The 22,211-nt window shown below is 40.2% G+C and overlaps 1 protein-coding gene across 2 annotated transcripts in view; it reads left to right on the plus strand.

Annotated features, from left to right (window-relative positions):
* Positions 1–16,718: 16,718 nt before the first annotated feature.
* Positions 16,719–22,211, plus strand: part of ROS1 (ROS proto-oncogene 1, receptor tyrosine kinase) — a gene marked incomplete at its 5' end in the record, with an annotated part of 117,138 nt that continues 111,645 nt past the window's right edge. For both annotated transcript variants that reach the window (XM_080805488.1, XM_080805487.1), the window contains one exon: positions 16,719–16,841. In XM_080805488.1, the coding sequence (XP_080661614.1) occupies positions 16,719–16,841 (123 nt within the window). The remainder of the gene's footprint in view (positions 16,842–22,211) is intronic.

Genomic DNA, 22,211 nt, shown 5'->3' on the forward strand with positions numbered 1-22,211 from the left:
AGAGAGTAATTGGGTCAGCTAAAGAGCAGCCCATCGCTTCACGTGTGTCAGGCCATATGATGTAGACAATGTATCTTTCGACATGGGCAAGACTTTATTGTTCCAGGAAAGCAGATTTCACAGTCCCAGCTCTACGTGTTATGCCTCAAAGATCCCCCGCAACCAAGCGGACTGCAGCCCTGGAGGGCACTTGTTAGTATGAAAACAGTATTAGTATTAAAAATTGTTAGTATTAAAAACAAACAAAAATGACTCTGTTCGATTCGATTACAATTAATTGGTGGTTGTGTTTAGAAAAGTCATAGAAGGGGGCATTCAGAATCTCAAAACAGAAGTTCTAGAACAGGATAAGTATGTAAACATGTGCTATCTTCTCTCTTAGGTTAGATTCTCACTGTCTCTCAGTCTGAACTTCAGCATCGCGGGATGAATGACGGAGTCAGCGTGGGCGAACAGAAGACAAACAACTAAGATTAGGACCAAAGACTCCTAGAAAGAGACAGACCCAGCATGAAGAGCCTCTAGAGATCGGCCTGCTTTATGTTCCATTGACATTGTGACCTGACATCAAAAAGGAGGAGACTGAATCTATGTCACTAGACTTATATTTCGAATGCATTTTTCTTTTTTCCTCCATTGCTAATTTATCTTTACTCAGCTCTCCAGTCTGTACTGCCTCCTTATTAACAGAAAGTGAACACTGGCCTGGAGTGCCAGTTAGAAACTGGAATACTGTTGTAGGAAAACTGTTTTTCTCAGTAATTTCGGTGTTTTCATGAAAGAGAAAGTGTCTTTTCCTTTCCTTTTTTTTTTTTTTAAGATTTTATTTATCTATTTGACACAGAGAGATCACAAGTAGGCAGAGAGGCAGGCAGAGAGAGAAGAGGGGGGAAGCGGGCTCCCTGCTGAGCAGAGAGCCCAATGCGGGGCTCCATCCCAGGACCCTGGGATCACAACCTGAGCCGAAGGCAGAAGCTTAACCCACTGAGCCACCCAGGCGCCCGAAAGTGTCTTTTTCTTTCATGCAAAAGAAACTAGCCCACACTTCTCTTTACCCTTACCTTTAATGATGTGAGCAAATAATAGAACAGTCTCCAAATTTTGAGGCTGTTGCTATTTGTAGGAAAAAGTAGACATTTTCTTCTATATTCCTTTTTTTTTAAAAAAATAAGAGTAATTTATTTTTTTGAGGGGAGAGGAAGGACAGAGGGAAAGGGAGGGAGGATCTCAAGCAGACTCCCGTTGAGCGCAGAGCGGGAGGTGGTGCTGGATCTCTTTACCCCGAAATCCTGACTTGAGCTAAAATCAAGAATTGCATGCTTGACTCACTGAGCCACCCCGGCGTCCCTCTATATTCCTTTTTTAATGTGAATGCAGAAATATACATAATTTACAAATATCAGGCCTGTAAACATTGGGTTTATGCTACTGAAGCCAAGGGAAATTAAAGGTAATTGTTTTGGGGCCCATTTCCCAGATAGGTAACTGTCGACAACATTCTGAAAGGGAGCTCAGCTTTCAGTGGAAAATTGTACTAGAATCACATTTGCTCAGTTTAAGAATGGTAACATACGTGTGTCCACACTGGGTATAGAGCATGTTAAAGTGATCTCTTCCTTTCTTTCTTTCTTTTTTTTTTTTTTTTGAGTAATTTATTTCTAAAAATCAAGTATTGAAACTAGCAAATGACTACCTTAAAAACAAAGAAGATTTGATATTATCCTTGTAATATTCCTGTCACTCACCTGCATTTAAAAATCCTTGCTTAAGAAGAGGAAAAGGGGTAAAGTTTCATGCCATGAAATGCCATGGGCGTGTCTAGTAGCTGTAATTGTGACCTATTCAATGTTTTTGGGTTATTGGGTTTTTTTTTTCCTGGTGGGGTAAAAAAGGCAGAAAACATTGAATTTTGTGATTTCTAAGGCTCCTAATTCTATAATTCTATCAGCTGCAGTAAAAAAAAAAACCTAAAGAACTCTTGAATCAATAGCCTTTGAACTATTCGATTAAATTTGTATTTTTTGTCTTAAACTTGTGGTTTGGAGACATCAGTGGTTAACCATAGGAGGCCATTTGCCAGAATACAAAGCCATGGATCTCACAAGTAGTTGGTTGGACTTATTCAGTTTCCTATAAAACCACACAGTGCCAAGCAAAGATTGGGTTTTATTAATACATACAGCCTCTTCATCAATTCTATTTGGGTTTATGCGTGTTACACTGCCACCCTGTGGACATGAGGCTTTTCAGCTTTTAGGGAGGTATTTTAAACACTAAGCAGGGCTTATCATTTGTAACAATATACCACTCTAGTGGGGGTTGGGGATAATGGAGGAGACTGCGTGTGTGGGAGCAGATGGTATATGGGAAAAAGCTGTACCTTCCTCTTAATTTTGCTCTGAACCTAAAATGGCTCCAAAAAATAGTCTTAAAAATATCACATGCAAATATATATATACATATATTTTTATTTATATATATATTTCCTGCATTATATATATATATGCTTTACCCTTAAAATTAGTATTTGTGAAATTTTCAGACATTGTTCATTGTGTAGAAATTAAAAGAATAATTGTTTTCCTCTGAAACAAAACTATGTAAAGTGATCATTACTGCATAAGCCAGTTTTAAAAATATAACTATATTTTCACCAGAAACCATAAAACTCATCTCAGGAGACAGACTTTTCTAGAACTGCCTTCTGAACTAAGTCCCTGTCTAGGAAGGCCAGCTGTCCCGGTTTGCCTGGAACCAATATCTTTCCCAAGACACAGGATGTTCAGCCTTAAACTGGGGAAGTTCCAGGGAGACCAGGAAGAATGGATCACCCTAAGTATGACACACAAATTGCTGTTTTGCCTAGGGATTTTAGCCTTCTTTGTTTCTAGTAATTTGTCACAGACTTCTGGGAATTCACAATAACCTCTTGAGGGTAAAAGGAGAGTCTGATGAATTAAAAGTCAATGGAGCCAATGTCTTGAGCAGCATTATTCATAATCACCCCAAAGTGGAAGCAATCCCAAGTCTGTCAACCATTGAGTGGATAAGTGAATGTGATATATTCACACAATGGAATATTATTCAGCAACAAAAAAGAATGAACTACTGACACATGCTACAAAATGGATGAATGTTGAAGACAGTATTCTAAGTGGAAAAAAAAAGTCACAAAAAGCCATATATATAATTCCATTTATATGAAATATTCGGAACAGGCAAATCCACAGAGACAGATTAGTGGTTGCTAAAGGGTCTCCAGGGAAGGAGAATGAAGGGATAAAGGATAGGAGTTTCTTTGTTGGATGACGAAAATGTCCTCAGATTGGATAGTGGTAATGATTCACATTACCACTTTTACAGAATACCCACAACTCTGTAAATATACTAAAACCACTCAATGGCACACTTTAAATGGTTTTTTTAAAAGACATATTTATTTAAGAGAGAGCGAGAGAGAGAGAGAGCAGGGGGAGGGGCAGAGGGAGAGGGAGAGAGAGACTCTGAGCAGACTCCCGCTGGTGTGGAGCCCGATGGAGGGCTCAACCTCACAACCCTGAGACCATGACCTGAGCCCGAATTAAGAATGGGATGTTCAGGCAACTGAGCCACCAAGGCGCTCCTCAGTCAAACTTTTTTCCCTTTTTTTTTAAGTAAATAGATCCTTGCTGTCAGGCTTCTCCTGCAGGAGATTATCAGCAAAAAGGAAGAAGAGTGGTATGGAAATACATGAAAAACCAATTTATATGTAAAAGTTTCCATGATTGGCTCCTTTCAGGTCTATAAACTGTGGAATCAGTTAACTTGTAAATGATTTAATAGAGTAAAGAAGCCATCAGTTTCAGATACAGCTTTTGCCTGTACGGAGATTTAGCATCAGATACATCTGGGTTTGACTCCTGGCTCCATCACCTCCCTGCTTGAGCCTCAGTTCTTCATCTGTGACATGGGTTTGACCACATGTTTGCTGAGTTGAGTTGTAAGGAGTAAAAAAGTATGGGTCTCATCATGTGATGTGGTTGGGCTCTTGAGGCAGGATTCTCATGACTGTCGTTCGTGTCTGTTCTACCTTTCCTATGGTTGTCAGCCCAGGTATGACCAAGTGCTGCGTCTTAGGGAAGGAGGGGAAAGCCTCCTCTTTCAGGCCACACAGCGCTTCTGTCCTTTGGCGGGTGGCTGCGGTCTGAGTAGGCTGATGAGCTCCTCAGAGCGGCCACTCATCAGAAATTCAAGTCAGTAGATCAGGGAGACCTGGGAGAGCTTTTCACCCCAAGCTCTGTGGGGGCTCCCGGGTGCCCGGGACCTGCAGGCTGGACATGGTGTGATGTTCTCATGACTCTTCCTCCTGAAGGGCCTGCTCCTTTCTGCTTGCACGGATTTGTTCTTCCCTCATCTTTGTTTTCTTGCGGTCCGCTGTGAGGTGTTATTTTATGATTCATACCACTACCTCTTGCCTTATATTTAAAATGTGATTATTTCTCCAGTACGCCGAAGTTTGGGCAATTAGCCAAGGTTTGTTTGTTTATTTATTTATTTAGTTATTTTTAAAGTTTTTATTCATTTATTTGACACAGAGAGAGAGAGTAGGACCAGAGGGAACAGCAGGCAGAGAGAGAAGTAGGCTCCCTGCTAAGCAGGGAGACGGCCTTGGGGCTTGATCCCAGAACCCGGGATCATGACCTGGGCCAAAGGCAAATGCTTCACCGACTGAGCCACCCAGGTGTCTCCAACAAAGGTTTAATTCTAAGTGTTAGTACCAAGGTGTTTTGGTTGCCTTTTTTGCGCCCATTCCTATTTTCTCAGTATCATTAAATCATCTTTTTCTACCTGACTTTGCTAGACTCGGGCTTCCTAAGGTAGGAAGCCAGTGTGGCGGGGCACCGCCTGTCACAGAACTAGCCCACAGGATGTGCTCGTGAGTGCTTACTTGAGGGAAGCCAACCATTGAATGTATAACAATGGACCTTCTCGGGGTGGGTGACAGACTTCTATGCAGTACTTGTCGTGTCTCCTGTTACTGCCTTTTTCCATTCTCCTCAATGATTTCTTTTCTCAATATTCCCCTCATCCAAAGTCTCTGAGGTGGTGAATCTCAAAAGGACTAAAACGGAGTATTTTTTCAAATGCCTTAGAATGACTGTAACTCAGATGCCTCAGACTCAGCATCATTGTACCACTAATGTTTGTGTTGTGCTTGAATCAGAGACATTCTCTAGAGTTCTGCATGTTAGGGGGATTTGCAAGGCATTTCTGGAGAGGAGCTATGAGAGAATCCATCATGAGTTTAAACAGTTAAATCAGTCTCAGGGAGGGAAAAGTTCGAAAGAAGGGCTTCTGGCCACCACTATGTATCCTGATGCTCAGAATGGGAATCGGGGAGGGCAGTGCAAAAATCTAGATCCTGGTCCTTCCACAGGTCAGAAGGAAATCATGCAGAACTCACCTACAAGGCTCCAGGGAGCGCAAGAGACGACTATTTGAGCTTAATCTCATGGAAGGAAGAAAACTCAGATGAGTAGAAAATTGACTTAAGATCAAAGCAGCTGAGGAAACTGCTGAAGTTGTGTTTCAAACGTTCCAATTTTGGAATTTATTATCATTTCTAACTTTGCAAAATCTCTGTGAAACCCAATGAAATTTTTAAAAGTTAGTGTAACTTAAAAGATTCTTTTAGTAACAGTTATACTAATAGCTGATCTCTCTGTCTCTCTCTGTCTCTGCCTCTTTCTTGCTGTCTTTTACTCTCTCTCTCTCTCTCTCTCTCTCACACACACACACACACACACACACGGAGAGAGAGGGAGAGAGAGAGAAAGAAAGCCTGAAACCACATGCATGGTTTTTAAACGTATTTTTATTTATTTTATTTTATTATTTTAAAACATATTTTAAAATAAATATTTATAGAACAGGTTATTGGATTGAAGCATATGAAACTGACATCTTTTAAGGTCAAGGTGTTCAAATATCATCCATTCCACATGGTTGAACCTATGGCCAACGTGTTCAAGGAGTCGGCAGTGGAAAAGCTCTCCTATTCTCAAGGGATTTGTAATCTACTAGGGAGTACAGCCTTTATACAAATAATTAAAGAGTAATCAATCAACAAATAATTACAAGTGTGCCAACTATAAGCAAAAACAAAACCTGCAAGGAACCACAAGACCATGGTTTCAGGGGTCAGTGAAGTTGCGTCTGGGAAAGCGAGATGAGGGATGAGAAGGATAAGTGGGGGGTTGGGGGGGGAGAAAGGGGTGGGTCTTCCAGGCAGTGAGGATTGATGAGGGAAGGGCCATCAGAAAGTGAAGAAACTGGAAGGACTTGTGGCTGGTTGGAGGGCGATGTAGGAGAAGGATAGCAGAGGGAGAGAAGCTCAGCAGGTAGGCTGAGGTGATCTTTGTAAACACATACATTTTAGGGATTTTAGATATTTAACTGTTAAAAGGAAAGCGCTTATTTGAGTAAATATGGATTCTAATCAGGCAGTGCCATACCGGAAGTGGTAAGGAGCAGTCTGCTAATAGGACTTAGGGAAAAGACTCCTAGAGAGAAGGTGTACAAGCAAAGCAAGGGAATTATTTGATTAAGCAGTTGCCTTTTTGGGAGCAGCCTCGTTGGCTATTTGTGATTGGTTGTCCTTAGGTTTTGATTTCTTAACCTTGAAGAATTTACTGGCTTAGGCTTGGATTTGCTTACTTAGGTAACTAAAGTGTTGGAGCCACTTCCATCTAATGGCCTCCTTGTTTAATTCATTTAATAATCCTAAGGGAAATTCAAAGGCACCAAAGCGGGTTAGGCAGGGGGAGCAACTGAGTTTCACACTGTGTGTTGGTGTAGAATTAGTTTCAGTAGACTGTCTTGTTGACATTTCCAAGTGCTGCAATAAATTCTGAACAGGATGAAATGTCCAAAGTCTGAACTGGGACTGCAGCTCCCAAGCCGGAAACTGTGCACCTGTCCCTCTAGACAAGAGCGTCCGCTCCTGAAGAGGGCAGCACTTGTCCCAGTGACCACTGAGACAGCTCTCTTACCGTAGTCCTCCCAGCTGGGTCACTTGAGATTCCTGTACAGATCCTCTTGTTCCGCTGAGAAACTCTGACTCTTCCGTTTTTAGAGGAACAGATGGAAGTAGAGATTCAGAATGGAGATTTCATAAGGAAGACATCACAGTTCTCTTGTAATGCACTTGAAATAAATCACTTGCAGTGGATTGCTTGGCTCTTCAGAAGAATCCTGAAAAGAATTGGGCCAGGGTTTTGGAGTGAATATTTCAGTGAGAATTCTGGAAAAATTCAACTGGAAAAGCGCAGTAATGACTACAGGAGCTGTTATGCTTTATGCAATCACACTACCTGCAATATCAGCACGCAGCCATCTTGCCTGAAGACAGTGCACTGTGGCTGGGTAAGACTGCTTAATATCTGGGACAAATCTTACTAGTGAATACCAGCCCTGTGTTCCTGAGGCTTAAATAGAACCCATCCTTCCCATGTGGCTGGAATAAACAACCAGGAAAAATATAGAGTTCTTAAGCTTGAATTTTTGACATTAAAACTTTTCCCATTTGATACCCATAGTCATCACCCACAAATATTTTTGTATCATCTACAAGGTACTGGTGAAGCAAGGGCTTCATTTTTATCTGTTACCATTTTATATTCTTCTTACATTTATTATAGTGTATCTATTTAGAAGGTCTTGACTAAGAGTCAGACTAAGAAACTGAAAATGTCTTAAACACAAATGTGATCTCAAAGGAGTCTGGAAATAGGTGGGCCTAGTGTTCATTCAATTTTTCATTGCTTTTTATCTTAAAACATGTAATGGAGCAAAATTCTAAACGGGCAGGAATTTTAAAGCCAAAATTGGAGACACAAAGAAAATTTGAGCTCATGAAAAGTTCAAAGCTCAAAACTCAAAGCCTAAGTCCAGTGACAGCCACCATCCCCATCTAACTCATTGATTCTGCTTTGCTGTGGGGGCTTCTCCCAGGGAGAAGCTTCAAAACCGCAGACAGGTCAGGGAACTCTTGTGAATGTGGTGGTCTTCATGATTAGAATAGACTAGTGAGATCTAGTCATTTCACACATGTTAAAGTGATTTAATTGGACCAACTTTTCACAGTTCTAGAGACCAGGGAAGAACAACAATCTGATAAGTTCAACTGATTTACCTAACGACATATGTTTAGTTAAATAGGAAAACCCAAGTTCAAGTTCATAAGGACAATTTTAATTCCCAAATTAAAGCTTAGTATGCTGCCCAAAACTTATTCAGTCTTAGATGGCTTATTTTTTGAAAAATAGGTAGCATATTTCATATATTCTGAGAAATACCTAGTACAGTGTAAATATTTATTTAAGGAATATTATGATTACAATGGATAATAATGGACTTAAAACATTGCCATTACCCCCAAGAACTTCATTAAAATTTAAAAAATTGAGAAATGACTAGATATGGAACGTCATCTCCGTAGTTCAGGGATTGTTTCTCTCCTATGTTTGATTATTGTTTGTTTGTTTGTTTTTGGCAGGGGGTGGGGGCTACTTATATTCAAATTGAGAGTGCTAGATAAATATATCCCTCCTAGAACCATTCTAGTTAGATATTCCAGTCCAAAGGGAGGAATGGAAACAAAAAAACAAAAAAACAAACAAAAAACCCCAAAACAACAACAACAACAAAAACCAAAGGGAGGAATGCTTATGGTCCACTGAAAACTCTACCTAGTTAAAGGCAGTTTAATGTCAATGTGAAGGTCAAGGTCAAGGTTATGGAATTTAAGGTCAGACAAATATGGCTTTTTATCCCACTTCTACTCTTTCCTATCTGTGCAAACCCAAGGAATTTTTAAACTTTGCTGGCCTCAATTTTCTCAACTATAAAATAGACAATGCCCATAATTACTTTATTGTGTCTTAAGAGAATAGAGTGAGATAATTAATACGCATGAACCATTTCTCAGTGTGTAGTACATGAACACTATTCATTAAGCATGGGTTAAGAGGACGTGCCTTATGTCTGTTTTACAACAGCTATGATTGTGTCAATTCAAAATGCGCAGTAGAAAACAGGACCCCTCTGAATTATACATGTTTTTCAAGGGAGGGAAATTAAACTGATATACATAAATATAAAATTTAAATAGCATATCTTCAAAACCCTAATTGCAGACTCTCTTTTCCTTAATGATTAGCTTTTAAACAGGAACCCTAATTTAGGCTCCCAAAGCAGTTCACCTCCCTCTTCTCAGGCAGGGAACTGCACGGCCCGCATGCTTGCTGGGTCGTGTTGTGGCGCCCCCAGTCTCTCATCGGTGGACTACCAATGTTCTGAGGCCCGTGGTTTGAACTAACCTGCTTCTCCAAAGCCAGTCTTTAAAATAGGAAAGTAAATACTATATTATTTTAAATTACGTTGTTAAGTATATTTTCACTAATACTAAATTACACTATTTAACACATTTAATATTTAAGTATATCACATATTGTTGTTATAATTAGTAATATTAATAAATTATCTTTTAATAATAATTAAAATATTTTAAAATTCAATAATTAAAAATTTAAACATAACAGTTCAAGAATAACAACAATTTAAATAGATACCAGTTATTCTCAATGTAAAATTATATTATTACAAATCCCCATTTTGGAGGGGCTTTGCAATAATTTTGCATTGTCAAATTTCTTTCTTTGTAGCAAAGGACATAATTGGACCCTTTGTCTGACATATGGGTTATAATATTTGCAAATGCAGGTCAGATGACTTAAGGAGAAACTATAGATCCTTGCTATATGGGAAGTCATGTTTGCTAGTTCTTCATCCTCTCTGAGTTTAAATAGTGTGTCTATCAGCAGAATAGCCATGAAGAACTTCAAGAAAGCACTTTGCTCTCAGCTGTAATCTTTACTTGTAAGTGATCAAAATACTCTCATTGAAAATAGGTGAAGAGATTGAGAAACATTTTTTATTATATATAGTTAAAGAAAATATTTGTACAAATGTTTGTAATTTGTGAGCAGATAACCTTTTTTATATTAGCAAAGGCTCGCTCACCATTCCAATTAAAATTACAATTTTATATCTCACTTAATAATAAATAAAATTATATAGCGTTTACATAATGCTATAGTATCTAAAATAGCAACTTGTAAACTTAGCGCTCAATCCCTGCAAACCTGCGCTTTTTTCTCTTTGGAATTTATCACCATATAATGACTTAGCACGTGTTTTAGCTGTGAGCATCTGCTTTGTCCTCCTCCGGCCGTCATCCAAATAAGGACAGGGATTTTTATCTGTTTGGTTCACTGTGGTCTTCATAGTGTCTTACAGGATCTTTGGTGAATAGTAGGTACTCAGTAACTGTTGAGTATTCGTTCAACAAATCGTCATGGCTAATTTAACTGGAACAACCTGAGTGTATTAAGTGACAAGATTCTTAAATATGGAGAAATTGATTAAGAACTTGCTACTGGGGAGATATTAGAATTTTGAGATTGAATCCATTATCTGCATTTACAGATGGGATCATTGAGATAGGAGAACCACAGGACCTCCCAAGGTCACTAAGCTCACAGGTGGAGCCTGGATTGGACATCAGCATGGTTGGTATGTGTTCTAACTACTGTACTATTTCCAGAAGACAGAAAGGGTGAGGGCTTTGGCTTTAGCTACATGTGTTGGGGGAAAGAGAAATAAAAGGTACTGGAATCTATTACCAAGGCTACACCCTCATAAACCCTCCATGCGCATTGAGGGTCAAGAACCATTTCCTGCTATTCCAGGAACCTCTCTTTACCATTGCAATAATTTTTGAAGCAAAGAAATCTTAAAGATTTCTGTTCTTCTCTTTCCCGAGTGAACTCTGATGTATTCTTGGGAAGATGTTTTTAAGTCTGAAGTTGGTCTTCAAAGTTAACTGATTTTGTGCTCAGACTACTTAGTCATAAACAGAATAATACAAGTGATGTAATTAGTGGTCCCCTCCCCCCCCTCCAGATATTGTTTTCTCAATATCTGGAAAAAGGCCAATGTTGGAGTTTTTCTCACGTCACTTAGTAATTACAACTATGATCACATATTTCCTAAAATATGTGACTTTATTAGAAAAAGAAAGTTGTGGGATTTGGCTCTCCTGGGTCAAAGTCCCAGCCTCCCACCTCTGTCCCCCCGCTCCCCTGCCCCCATCTCCCATCAGTTCCCTGCTTCTGTACTCTCCATGGGTGTTTCCCCGGACCTCTGCCCACTATCTGTCCTTGGGCAATTGCTCTTTCCTCTGCTCCAGATTTCCTGGGTGGGGGGTGTGGGGGGGTGGGGTGAGGTTTTGAGCCTACAGCAATTCTAGCCCCAGAGGGTGGTGGTTAGGGTGGTGGCTGGTGGTGGAGTGTGGGGGGAGATCTGCAGGGTCATTGGTGATGCCTGTGATAAGAGACCCCTGGGTCTCTGTGCCCCCAAAGGGAGGAGAAACTGCAGTTAGGACAAAGGTCGCAGCACTCCTGAGGGAGGAGAAGTGTGAAAATCTTCTGTTGACTCTGGCTCCTTGACATCTGGAGGCTGGGAGAAGAGAACATTTTAGGAGCCTGACTTTGCATTTGAAAAACTCTGCACTCTATTTCTAAAGCCATAGTTGGCTTTAGGTAAAATGTCTAAGTGGTCATCCAATATCTGGTCTCAATCACTGAAAATACTGTCCAGGAAGGCCCAATGTCTTTTAACCTACAATCAGATTAAGTTTCAAAAATGCAAACATTTGAGAGAATTAAATAAAAAGCAATGTTTTTATTAAGAACAAGGGTTAAGGCACTGGGTGCCTCGAAGGAGTGGTGGTAAGCTAGATAGCAGGGTCAGGACAAACCTTAGGAGTGGCAGCACTCTGAACACTTACGTGAGACCTGGAGCCTGGTGGCTGGGACTGGAGGACGTCCAGCCAGCAGTTACTGCATGGTGGGAACCAGGAGTCCAAGAGCATATTATTTATGAAGATACAAACTTAGAGATGTGTGTCTGAAGTTTATGGAACCCCAGACTCTGGGCAGAAACTCAATAAATGGGAAGTGAGTCACAAGATTAAGGAGAAATCCAGTAAAAGTTGACTCCACGGGATCCCCATCTACAGAATGAAGGTGTCCTAAACTCTAGCCAATCGTAGGACTGAGAGCCCAACTTGGTGACACGGGTGAGTCAGCTGTTGAGAGTTCACCTGGGAGAAGTTGGGGGCCATGGACACAGGGAGTCAGGGGAGCAGACAAGAGAGGGTGCTGTGAAATGCTTAGGGAGAAACCTCTGAAGACTGCGGTGGAAGTGACACACTCCTGTTGTAGTGGACGGTTCATAGGCGATAAGTGGAACAGAGAAAGTGTCAAGAAACAGGTTTTCTTTAAAAAAAAACAAACAATCAAAAAACCAAAACACCACTCAGAGAAAAATACTTTGGTATTTCTATCCTTTATTTTTCTGTTTTATTTTTCATAGTTGAGCCAGTCTCCAAATACATAGTACAGTTTTATGCATGTCTTTCTGCGTAATATTATGGTGTAAATTCCCTCAAACCGTTAAAAACCCTTCATTGGGCTGATATTTAAAATGTTCTCTCTAGATTACTTCATCATAAGAATACAGTATATAATACATATAGTATACAAAATATGTGCTCATCAACTGTGTGTGTTACTGGTAAGGCTTCTGGTCAACAGTAGGCTATTAGGAATTACGTTTTTGTAGAGTTCAAAGTTACATGCAGATTTTTGATTGCAGCGGGCTTGGCATGCCCCAGCTCTCGTGCTGTTCAAGGGTCAACTCTCCTTGCAGAAATCTAGGCTGTTTATTTATTTACTTATTTACTTAAGATAGAGTGAGTACAAGCAGAGGGAGCGGCAGGCAGAGGCAGAGGGAGAAGCAGGCTTCCTGCATGGAGCTGGGAGCTCCATCCCAGGACTTTGGGGTCATGACCTGAGCCGAAGGTAGACACTTAACTTACTGAGTCACCCAGGCGCCCCTGAACTGATATTTAGTGATGATTCAATAGCTCATACGAAGAAAAAGCAACCAACCACTTAAAACCTGCCTTCTAGAACTTCTGGCTTCTGTAAAAGCTCCAGATGTGGAAGCGCGCGGGGGGAAAGGCTCTGAACCACAATCGTAACAGTAACAACAATAGTCATGAAATCCCCGGAGCACTTCAAGGTAAATAAATATTTGAGAAGAGTCCAAAAAAAGACCCCCAAATTATACCTTTACATTGTGCTTTTTATCTTTCATTATACCAAGTGGAAGGCACGCACTGATGGATGCCGTCTCCATCTTCCAGCCTCAGGGAAAGAATGCAGGGAATAAGAATGTTGGGGGTGTGGGGGAAGAATGTCCGGCAGTCCGCTTTTGCATTTCCCCAACCACCAAGGTTCCAGGCTGAAATAAAATTTTAACTTAATAATAGTGTAGTGAGACCACATTGCGGAGCAGAAACTGAACTTTGTGTTTTTAGCTTCCATTCCTCCAGGCTGGAACCTTGGCCCTTCAAACTCAAAAGCTAATTATTTAATATTTTCTTTCTTTGCCTACTGTAGCATCATCCCCTCCCTGAGACATAAAGATGAGACACACTGAGGGCAAGAGATAAGGAGCACAGGACAGACAGTGAGAGACAATGCCCTTTTGCCCCCTTGATACCATCAAATGTCCCACCAGAGAAATAGTTATTGCCCCGGCGATGACCAATATATATCTTTTGGCCAAGTTCAAGGTTCAGTTTATGTGCTGTGGTAGACCGTGATCAGGTTCTAGTGGGCCTGATAAGTAGTAAGAGATGATGGCAGAGCTCTGTGCTTGAGGAAGAATTTGCTTGTATGACAAATTCTTCAGGCCTTGAAGGTTGGCACAGCCCCTCTTCAGTCTGGTAGTATAAAAGGACGCTGTTGGGGCGCCTGGGTGGCTCAGTGGGTTGGGGCCTCTGCCTTCGGCTCAGGTCATGATCTCAGGGTCCTGGGATCAAGCCCCGCATCCCTGCTCAGCAGGGAGCTTGCTTCCTCCTCTCTCTCTGCCTACTTGTGATCTCTCTCTCTCTGTGTCAAATAAATAAATAAAAATAAAAAAAAATTTAGAAGGGCATTGTTTGGGGCTCGTTTTGATGACTATAAAGTTTCATTTTCCTGGAGTTATACGATACTGATGGAGTACAACTGAGTCTGAGGATGTACATTCTGTATTTTCAATAACTACAATCTTAGATATATTTGATCATATCCAATCTATACTGTTGCTAATGAGTTGTAAAACTCATTCTGATAAAGGAATAGCAGGGAAGTTTTTTTTTTTTTTTTAAAGATTTTATTTATTTATTTGACAGACAGAGATCACAAGTAGGCAGAGAGGCAGGCAGAGAGCAAGGAGGAAGCAGGCTCCCCACTGAGCAGGGAGCCCGATGTGGGGCCCGATTCCAGGACCCTGGGATCATGACCTGAGCTGAAGGTAGAGGCTTTATCCCGCTGAGCCACCCAGGTGCCCCTACAGAGAAGTTTGTTCTTAATGAAATTCCTCACAGTTAATATATCGTGGTAACTAAACTTTGGATTGTACTGTTTGAGATCTGGTGTTATTTAATGAAACTATGGTAACTAAGATTTCTGCCTTTCGGGGTGCCTGGCTGGCTTAATGGGTAGAGCATGTGACGTTTTGATCTTGGGGTTGTGAGTTCGAGCCTCATGTTGGGGTAGAGATTACTTAAAAAAAAAAATTTTTTTTTCTGCCTTTTAGAACCATGCAAGTGATGACTGCCTCTTTGGTGGCAGATTATAAATGTCCAAAGGTAGCGCAACAGTCTCTTCCATCTTACCTGTTCTTCTCAGACCTTGCTATTTTCACATCAAGAGGTGGGGCCTGTCTCCCTCTCCTGGATTCAGGGCAGTTTTGTGACTCTGGCAACCAATAAAATGCAACAAAAGTAACTATGATTTCTCAAACTGAGTCATTAAGGACAAAGACTAAGCTTAACACTGGAACACTTCCTCCAAAGCTCCAAGCCACCATATAAGTTCTCCAGTCACCTGGAGACCATCATGCTGGGAAGAAGTCCAAACAAGCCGATGTGGAGAAACCACATGGAGGAAATGCATGAATTCATTGACCCAGTATTGTATTATTGGACTGTTAGATTGTTTCCAATTTTTTGATATAAGTAATTCCATAACAAAAATCTTAGAACACAGTGCATTTTTCATGAGTGCAACTACATGCCAGTTAAATTCCAAAAAACAGAAACAGCACAAAATCTTGAAATTGGAAGGATATTACTTTTTCACATTCCACCAATAAAGCTACAACAAGGAAGTACTTAGTAGTCCATTTTGTTAGCGAAGTTATAAACACTATTTGTGCCAACAAGGCAAAAGACATTGGTAGCACAACGAAGGAGATAAATTTCATCCTATAGACAAGGTCATTTATTCTCTGATTTAAATGTATATTTTTAGAAAGATGACCATATTCCTCTGACTGAGAAATTGGAGAGTTGTCTATTCTTTAACCTACACTCCTAAAAATACAGAAAATGGGCAAAGATTAAGTGGACAATGGGAAAGTTTTTCACAAAACCAAGCTTTAGGGGTCAATTTTGGGGTCAGTACCATTTGTCTTTATGTTGTACACCAGTTTCGTCAACATTTGCTAAAATTTGCTCAGCTCAGAAAACAAAACACACAAAAAACCCATGCCTGTATTGCTCACATGAGACCTCATGCCAATAAGGAAAGCTGAAGTTCCATCAGTATAATTTATTTAAGACCACATGGAAGTTTATTTGATACTTAAGTCATAAAAAAGGACACCAACACAAAACTATCTGGCCTGAAAGAGTTAATCCTCAGCCACCTAAAAAGTAGCTCTCCAGAATGACTCACTTCTGTACCTTGCAGATTTCAAATCCTTAACTTTATCTGGATGTGAGGCTAAATGAAATTTGTACAATATTTCCTTTTCCAGACAGCTACACTTGGGCATGTCTCAGGTCTGTGGTGGCTAGTTTCAGCTCTCTGTCTCAATAGACTTGATAAGGCGGTATTTAGGTTAATATGTAGCGAAGTTCTCAAAGTACTCTAGCAAACTTCCTGGTCTGTAACGTACCCTTGGGGTATTTGTCTATTAATTTCAGCTTTGTTTGCTTTTTAATTTTGAAATATGTATTGGGTCTCAAAAGGTTCTGTTTTTCCCCTCTGCAGCATCGTTTGACTGTTTTTCGGATGGGTCTTCATTATAATGGTGCCACTGTCTGCTACAGCAGAGATGGTCAAGAACCCAGTTGCCTGCTGAGCTGAACCAAGCCCAGAGAAGTGAAGCTGTGGACGGTCCGAAGAGCTCCAGTTTCAGACGGTGCCAAGTGTCACAGGCTCGCTGAAATGCAGTTTGCCTTTTCTACATTGTTTATTTCCCATGCGAAGCTCACTGCTAGGATCTAACCTTTAGATCCTTTCTGAGTAAAAGGAAACTCAATTATGAAATAGCTCTTACGTGACTATTACACGGTATCTAGGATTTAAAGGTCTAGAGTAAATGGTCTAAGTGTTATTTTAAAAGGCAAAGATATTCTCACATGTCAGAAAAAAAAAATACCCCAAAACCCCAACCTCCATCAGCCACTCTTTCAACAGAAACTTAAAGAATTGATATAGTGGGATGGAGAAAATGAGAAGAATGGTCATCTAAAAATTGCCACCGGTGAAGTGATGAAGAACATTTGCTGGCTTATTCTGAAACTTGTCAATGTTGCGACTCTTGGCGGCATATGGATTTCTCTGGTACAGTGTACAGTTTTAAACCACTGCCTAAAGTCATGTGTAACTAACCTGGTAAGTTCTGCTGCTCTAATATTTCTCTTTGCAGGAACTGGATCGTGTAGAATTCAGCTTGTTAAAAATGAGTGAATGATTTTCTCATGAGACGTGGTAGCACCGCAAGAAAGATGTTTTTTTTTTTTTTCCCCAAAATAAGTTAGGAACGTTTTTAATTACAGAAGGTAAGGGAGGTCTATTTTATTTCTTTAAGTTATCTGCTCATAGATTTATTTTTTTCCCTGTGGAGGAGGGGGCATAGTAATTGGCTTAAAGAGGCTTACATGCGATAAATTGTGCATGTTTTTAAAATATCAATTTAAACTTGTCTATTTCCAAACCATTTATTTGTCTTGAAGCATAGGGCCATGCCTCCTAGTTGCAGACGGCAGTAGCAACTGGGAGGGTTGTATGGGGAGGTGGATGCCCAAGGGAGCAGATGCAGATAAAACAATGTTTTATTTGAAAAGCAAGACTTGTTTTTAAGTTCCTCTACTTTTACCTGTGCATTTGTAATTTTTTTTCAAGAATGAGTTTTCTGGATACCCTTCCCCTATAAAATGTTTCGCATCTTTCAGTTATTGGGACGTGGTTGTGCTTCAAATAGCCCCTGAATCAATTGTAAAACAAACAAACAAACAAATATTTTCTAGCCACGGAAAGATGTACTCTTCTTATCTAGAGACAAAGGAAATAGCTTGATAGCTTACGAGCTACTTATAGTCCTACTTTTTCCAATAATAAAAGTACTCCTTGTTATGCTAAAGTGTTGGGGGTAGAAGTCCTGGGTGGATAAAAAGGCTAATTATCTGTGTTACACTCTTCTGGCTTAATTTAAACTATAGATTCAAACACTACTTAAGCGTTCTATGGATAGTAGCGTTTTTTTAAAAAGTTTGGTATTTTATATAAATCACTGTTGAAGACCTTATTGCCATTAAGGTGGGATTGTATGCATTAGGCTTTGACAGTCATCATCCAAACTTAAACATGGAAAAATAAGACTATAATAAGTATTCTTTTTTTTTTTTTTTTAATTTGACAGACAGAGACCACAAGCAGGCAGAGAGGCAGGCAGAGAGAGAGGAGGGGGGAAGCAGGCTCCCCGCTGAGCAGAGAGCCTGATGTGGGGCTCGATCCCAAAATCCTGAGACCATGACCCAAGCCAAAGGCAGAGGCTCAACCCATTGAGCCACCCAGGAGCCCCATTTGTATTCTTTATTGAATAATTTAAAAATTTCCCCTGAATAGAACATATATTCGCTGCAAAATATTTATGAGGTATAGAAGTAGAGAAGGAAAAGAAAAATGCATTTTCTCTTCAAATATGTATATAATTTTACATACAGTTGTGCATCTGTCTTTTTCACCTAACGTGACCTTGTAAGTTTTCCCTACACCCTGATGTTTTTATGGAAATGGGATCTTCAGTATTTAGAATATTCCCATCCTATAAATGTCCACCATAATTTGTTAATTTCCCCTTACTGTCAAAGCTGATGTCGGTTGTTTCCATTACTGTAGTCTCCATTTTATTTGTTTTATTTTGTTTTATTTTTTAGTTATGTTTAGTTTTGTCTTATCTTTGTGTGGGCTCCTGGGTTTCAGGCAGTAGGAGCAGACAGTCTGTTCCTTTGTTGCACTGCCTTCCGCTCACCACCCACAGACACAGGCCCCGCCGATGCGGTGGCCACTGGGAGAGACATGGTCTGCCAATTTGCCTAGCGCCTGTCATCAGTGTTCTCCATCTGGGCCTCCCACACAGGGCCTGGAGGGACAGAAGCTAGGTGAAGGAACAGTGGATACAGCATATGTAAAGTGCTCGAGTTTATGATACTGTTCGCATTTTTCATGTGAGCCATTCTTTGCAGCCCGGACGTTTGCTGCAGAGGTCATCTTTGATTTCACTGGGTGGTTCTTGACCCTGAGGCATCTTTGCTTTTTAAAAAGAAACACAGTCTTATACAAAGGAAAGTTTAGAACTGCTGTCCAAATGTATACAGATCATAGTTCTATGCAGAGCATGAACAATTTATATCATTTGAGGGATCTGTAGGTATTAGTTGAATGTAGTAACTGACTTAATATTTTTGAGCTATATGTGCCTGTGCTGCAGAGAACAAAAAATAATGAAGGTTCTTCAGAACACTAGTATTGTGGCAGCCTTCGTGAAAAAGAAACAAAAGACACCCACAGTCAAATAGTTTATGGGAATGCTTCTTGCCAGCTTTGTGTAGATTCACAGGGCACAACAGCATATTAATGGCTTTGTTTAATCATAATTTTCTGATCTTCTTCGGCCCCCCCCCCTTTTTTTTTGAGTAGCAAGTCCCAACAACTCAGGAACTAGCATTGAGAGATGTTCTGTTAGAAGCATCAATTCAATTCAATGCAAGGCATTAGAAACTAGAGTTCAGAGGTTATCCTGTTTAAAAAAAAAAAGAACAAGCATCAATACCTTTCTTGTATATCTATATATAATTTTATAGCAAGATAATAGAACAGAACCAGAATCCAAAAATGCCATAAAATATCCAGGAATTAGCACAGTTTTTATTGGTGTAGGAGTGGGCAGATCATTAAGCTGGAATACAGTGTGGGAGGGAAGCTGTGCACAAAGGAAGTGTGGAATATGACAAAGATGGCAGTTCCAACCAAAGTGGGGCTGTTGATATACCATAAAAAATAACACCTTCCTTCAGTAGGTGAATGAATAAGTAAACTGTGGCACATCCAGACAGTGAAATATTATTCAGAACTGAAAAGACATGAGCTTTCAAGCCATGAGAAGACGTGAATTGAACCTTAAAGACATACACTAAGTGAAAAAGCCGATCTGAAAAGACCCCATACTGGATGAGTCCAAACACATGACATTTTAGGAAAGGCACAACGATGGAGATGCTGAAGAGATCAGTGGTTTCCAGGAGTGGGTTTGTATGTGGTGGGGAGATGCATAGGGAGAGCACAGAGGATTGTTAGAAACAGTGAAAATACTCCGTACAATATCATGATGGATACATGTCACTATACATTTGTCCAAACCCACAGAATATACAACTGTGAGTGAGCCCCAAGGTAAACTACGGACTTCAGCGGATTATTATTGTGTCCATGTAGATCTATCCTTGGTAAAAACTACCATTCTGGTGAATGATGTGGATAATGAGGGCGGTGGCTATGCATGTGTGGGATCTGACAATGAAGTATGTTTTTTAGTATATGTGCTGCCGAAGCCAGCACATGTTTTTTTAAAAAAAGATTTTATTTATTTATCTGAGAGACAGAGAGAGAGAGAGCAGGAGGAGGGGCAGAGGGGCAAAGGGAGAGAGAGAGAGAGAGAGAGAGAGAGAGAGAAGCAGACTCCCCACTGAGCGCAGAACCTAATACAGAGCTCAGTCTCACCACCATGAGATCATGACCTGAATCAAAACCAAGAGTCGAACGCTTAACCAACTGAGCCACCCAGGCATCCCAGAAATAAAGTTTTTTTTTTTAAAGTTCAGGCAAATTTTTAAAAACCTAACTCCTTAACAATACTACCAGATTCACATAGATTCCAGGAGTTGTTAAAAATACTGTATTTAGATAAAACAAACAGAAACAAAACAAAAACAAAACAAGACTTCACCCCATAGATATGTTGGAATAAATTAGAAGTGAATATTTCTACAGTCTTGGAGTGGCAATGCCTTAAGAAGGCTGTTTCAAAAATACAGAATCCCTACAAGAAATTATTAATAATTTAACTACTTAGAAACTTAAATTATTGGACAATAAACAGAGCACAAGAAAAAGCCCCCCAAATGGGAAAAATATTACATAGGATGAACAGAATTTTAACCAAACCTTGTATATAAAAAAGTATTTAAATTAAGTTTAGGGACACCTGGATGGCTCAGTTGGTTAAGCGGCTGCCTTCACCCCCTTACTGGCTCCCTGCTCAGCGGGGAGTCTGCTTCTCCCTCTCCCTCTGATGCTCCCCCTGCTTGTGCTCTCTCGCTCTCTCTGTCAAATAAATAAATAAAATCTTAGAGAAAAATAAGACAAGTTTAGAACATGAAGCCCTACTTCACAAAATAAAAAGCAGAAATGGCTAACGCCTATTGATAAGTATGCAGCCTCACAGAATTGCAGAAGGACTGACTTTGCTTTCATCAAATTGGCAAAGATAAAAACATTTATAGTTGGCAAAGGTGGGATAAACCAGTGCTCTCATGCTCATCAAGAAATATATCTGAAGAGATTATTGTATCACTCATCAGAGATAAGTTTGGGAAAGTTGTTTGCACCTAATATTACTAATAGATCCCCAGTGCCTGGCACTGTACTCTAATAGTACATTATTTAATTGACTCCTCACAGAACTTTATGCACTAAGTACTATCTTAGTTACGTGTCAGATGAGAATACTTCAATGTCACATCAGGTGCAGGTGTTCTATATGGGACTAAAATGCAGACCATACTGCTCTGTTTCATTTCCTAGGGTAGGAAGTAAAGAAATGAAAGTAGTTCCGGCTGAGGGGGTGCTGGGAGAGTCAAACTTGTGCCAAGTGGTAGAAATGAGTTAAGAAGACTTAGGATCCAGGGCTGGGATTGTGTGTTTCAAGCAGCTCATTGGAGGAGGTGGTGCTAGGGTAAACTGACGAGGAGTCTCATTGCAAAGGGAGGACTGTGGATTTGGTGCAGATCACAGGGAGCATCGTACTTTGGTTAAGGGGACAGGGTCTGGAGACAACTCTCAGCCTTCTTTACATTTTAACTCTTGAGCCATTCACTGAACCTCCCTGGATCTCAGCTGTACAAGAGGGTTAGTAATAATACATACCTACTAGTGCCATTGAGAGGTTGAATAAGATTTAGTGTAAAACAGCTGGTAACCTGTCAGAACATAGGATCACTCGCTGAATGGTAGCTCTAATATTGTTGAGGACGAGGGTTGACAGCATCTTCTTCATCATGCCATAGACCTGACTCCTGAAGCTACCTTGCCCAAGGCCCTGTGGTGGCTCTCTCTTCAGCCTGTTAAATTCAGTCTTTAGAGCTGCCGATGAAAGGACTCAGGACTGTTACAGTGTGACTTTATGGTCACCAAGAAACATCTCTGTTGGCCCGCTGTTTAAAATGGAATGCAGAAACTACCCAGCAACCTCTCTTTTGTTTTTGTGAGCTAGCAGATTTTTGAAGGGATCTGAAAAAATTTAATCGCAAATTCCCTCTTAGACTTCATTGTATATGATTGTGGTTTAATCATATAAAGGGGAATCAAAAGCTTTTTTTTTGAACGAAATCATGGAAACAAAGCATTATTATGCCCATAGCTGCAAAATTAATCTTAAAGATTCAGTTCTGACTCTCTGAGTATTTCTTATAAAAAATCATGGGG

This window comes from Martes martes (assembly GCF_963455335.1).
Source record: "Martes martes genome assembly, chromosome: 6".
Taxonomy (NCBI): domain Eukaryota; kingdom Metazoa; phylum Chordata; class Mammalia; order Carnivora; family Mustelidae; genus Martes; species Martes martes.